This window comes from Salmo salar, chromosome 11 (genome assembly GCF_965601325.2).
Source record: "Salmo salar chromosome 11, fSalSal1, whole genome shotgun sequence".
Classification (NCBI taxonomy): Eukaryota; Metazoa; Chordata; class Actinopteri; order Salmoniformes; family Salmonidae; genus Salmo; species Salmo salar.
This window is the reverse complement of record NC_138301.1, coordinates 32,708,978-32,712,500: the sequence shown is the minus strand read 5'-3', so window position 1 is coordinate 32,712,500 and position 3,523 is coordinate 32,708,978. Positions and strand designations below refer to the sequence as shown.

General features: G+C 49.2%; 1 protein-coding gene across 2 annotated transcripts in view; it reads right to left on the bottom strand.

Annotated features, from left to right (window-relative positions):
* Positions 1–2,955, bottom strand: part of LOC106562487 (hepatocyte nuclear factor 6-like) — an 11,383-nt gene extending 8,428 nt beyond the window's left edge. Inside the window, exon 1 of one of the 2 annotated variants that reach the window (XM_014127393.3) lies at positions 1,382–2,955. In XM_014127393.3, the coding sequence (XP_013982868.2) occupies positions 1,382–2,507 (1,126 nt within the window). In that variant the 5' untranslated portion in view covers positions 2,508–2,955. Of the gene's footprint in view, positions 1–1,366 lie in introns of both variants that reach the window. The other variant, XM_014127392.3, reaches the window with a different exon arrangement.
* Between the last annotated feature and the right edge of the window lie 568 nt (positions 2,956–3,523).

Genomic DNA, 3,523 nt, shown 5'->3' with positions numbered 1-3,523 from the left:
GGCCTAAATAGAACAGCACAGGCGTACTGCCTAACATTCATGAATTCACTGAAAACAATTCCGGAAAATGTATATATTTTTCTGTCCTGAGTGACAGTGTTACCGTTAGTTCACGAGATGGAAGGGATTATTGGTTCTCATTTTAATGGATCAATACAAATGTTTTTGGCGTGCGTCATTAGACTTAATAAGTAATACCCTGATTTTGAATCACCTGCATCGAAAGATCAAGAGTTGCGTTTGCACTGCAACATGTTTATTCGTCTATTTAAGTCAAAAAACAATAACATGTAAAATGATATGGTATTTATGGTTTGCTATGCAAGACTGTTGATTACACACACAAACACACAAACAGACAGACACACACACGCTGCAAATAATCAATGGCGATTTAACACACTTTCAGCAGCGTACCGCCTCACACTTTTCACAAGCCCAAAACCCATCCGCCTCAGCGCGTCATTGATTAGACTTAAAGCAATTCCTTTGTATGCTGGCGACTGCGTGGCTCCGTGTGTGTGTGTCCGCTAGAACGGTTCAGGCGGATTGACTCGGGTCCTCAGGGACAAATTAATAGAGCGCTATCTATCAGTTAATTACCACAAACCCAGAGTCAGCCCCGCGTCACGCCTCCTAACGAGTTTAGCTCCAAGACAAAAACACACACTCACTGAAACACAAGAAGTGCGTCAACGCAGCCAAAGACACAGCTTCCATAAGGTTTCCTCAAGATTTAAAATAATGGTCATTTTGATCCTGGAAAATATCGTATTATCTTCTATTATATTCTATTATTATTCTGTTATACTATTTTCCGCAGATGTTCCATCCCTCAGCCCCTAAATGCACAGCCTGAGGATGTTGCTACATGTGCTGGCAGCAAATTAATATTTTCATGACGTAAAACAATTTTTTAGAACTTGATTCTTATTCTCCCGCGCGTGGACTCTTTTTACATGGACTCACGTGGAAGCTGATGAGTTGGGCAAAATAAGCTCATTCTGGTCCCAGATCACCTTACCACCACACACACACACACACACACACACACACACACACACACACACACACACACACACACACACACACACACACACACACACACACACACACACACCCTTATCTTATAGAATGGAAAAAGCCAAGAGACAGAGATTACAACAAAGACAATGATGAATTCAACTGCAGGGAATTCCAGAGGGAGGTTTCAGTTCTGTCATACCACTAGCTACTCCACTGTCAGATTCAAGACAGCTGCAGACAATAGGCCTACTGTTCCAATGACGAGAACCAAACAATCTTAAATACCCCCTATAAGAGTAAAGGGAGAGAGAAAGATAAATAAAAAGGAAGTGGGTATTACCGAGGGTTCGCTCACCTGCGAGCCTGAGCGCGCTCATGCGTGTGAACTCAGGCTCCTGCAGCCACTTCCACATTCGGCGGAAGGTCTCCCGGCCGGACTTGAGCTTGGACCAGGGCTTGGGGTTCCGGAGCAGGTCTGACAGTGTTCCCTGGGACCGACACAACACCCTCTGGGCGAAGATAGCCTGGGGGATGGAGTAACGCTTCAGCTCTGTGGTGATCCTCTGCGCTACTTCTTTGGTGTTTACTTCTTCCATTTGACCCGTCGAATTGCCGTCGGTACCGCCACCACCACCAACCCCCTGGACTTGAACCCCGGGCCCTGAGGCGTGGCTCTGGGTGTTGTTATCCCGGGGGTTCCCATGGCCCAGGACGTGCCCCGAGGCTCCGAGGTGGGCATGGGGGTGGTGGTGATGGAGGGCGTTTATATGGAGCATGTTCCCCGAGGAGGTGAGGTGCTGGTCGGCGTGCCTGGCCAGCATGGTGGGGTGATGAGCCTCGAACCCACCGGGAGTCAACTGCATCTTCTCCCCCGGCATGGAGGCTGAGACCCCAGGGTGGGCATAGGGAGGCAGGCCGGCCTGGGAGCTGTGTAGGCCGGCCAGGCCAGAGCCAGACAGTGGGGAGAGGCTCTGTCCCATCCCAGGGGCGTCTTTGTGGTGGTATGGGGAGTAGAGGTTGTTGATCGGCGCCAGCCCCCTCTCGTCCCTCATAAACGTAAAGCTGCCGGTGACATTACCAGGGAGTCGCTGATGATGATTATGAGGATGATGAGGATGGTGGTGTGGATGATGATGATGATGGTGATGATGAGAGAACTTGTCTGCTACAGTGGAGATGGGGGGTAGGGGAGGCTGGAGAGGTGTGAGGGTGGTGTAGGTGCTTGCGCTCATTCCAGAGGGGGTCTCGCACATACTCATGGCGGGGTGCAGGTGATGACCGGGGTGTCCAGTGTTGTGTCCGTGATGGGAGTGGTATTCTCCCCCGTCTAGCAGGCTCGTCATGCCCATGGAGCGGTGCGCCAGCCCTCGGCCCCCACCCGGGCGGGGGTGTGGGCTTTGGCCGACTAGCAGCTCTCCTGGACCCGCCACAGACTCATGGCTCAGGTCGCCGAGGCTCTCCATGGACAGTTGCGCGTTCATAATGCTTGGCGACCATCTATGTGACCTGGGAGAGGGATGGATGTCCACAGAACAGTCCAGAGTCCTCAGGGCGGGAAAGTTCCCTCCCAGTCTGTTGGTTTGTTGTGGTGGTTTGTTCTGTCTCCTGAATCCTGGTTGATGGACGTTTTTTGTATCCTTTGTATGGCTGGTGTTTTCTTCCACTTGTCTTTGTTGATTATTTTCTTTCCTGCGATTATATATTTTTCTTTCCCTTTAGACTCGTTTTATTGATACTACATTTTATTTTTTGCTTCCTCTCGGTTGTGTCTCGAGCCCCCCCGCCTGTCCTTGCGCTCCGGTCGGGTCCTGCGCCATCTCTCTCTCCGTGGCTTTTCTCGTGCTGCTCGGTTTCTCCACACCTCCGTTTCACCGCTGCCGATCCCGAACATACACACATGCGCACGGGCGACCTTCCATCCCCTCCCACCACACACACACACACACACACACACACACACACACACACACACACACACACACACACACACACACACACACACACACACACACACACACACACACACACACACTGCTCTGACGTCAGTTATTAAGGAAGTTACAACAGAGGTATTACGATATCTGCTGGTTATAAACCCCTCATCCCTCTCACACACCCACTGGAATAAAATAATTACATCACAAATGAATGAATATTATTTACTAGGTTATAATTTACACGTTCAATGGAGCCTATTGAGCCTATTGTATTTCATCACAAATAAAACCTATTGATCCAATATTGTTCTGGAGCCTCCTTAACATGTCATGCAGAACAAATGAAGTGAACTTCCGGGTTCATTCTCCGCTCGTCAATGAGGTGCGTGCGCGTGTGCGTGTGTGATTAGACCACGACAGTGTGCATGCAGTATTCAAAACCTTATATTCACACACGTGTCCTTCATAATCACCACCTATCTTGAACCAAATGTCATCATGCTGTTTCTCTATTTTTATATAATAAAGCACAAACGGTATCCCTACAAAGTCCCCTAATA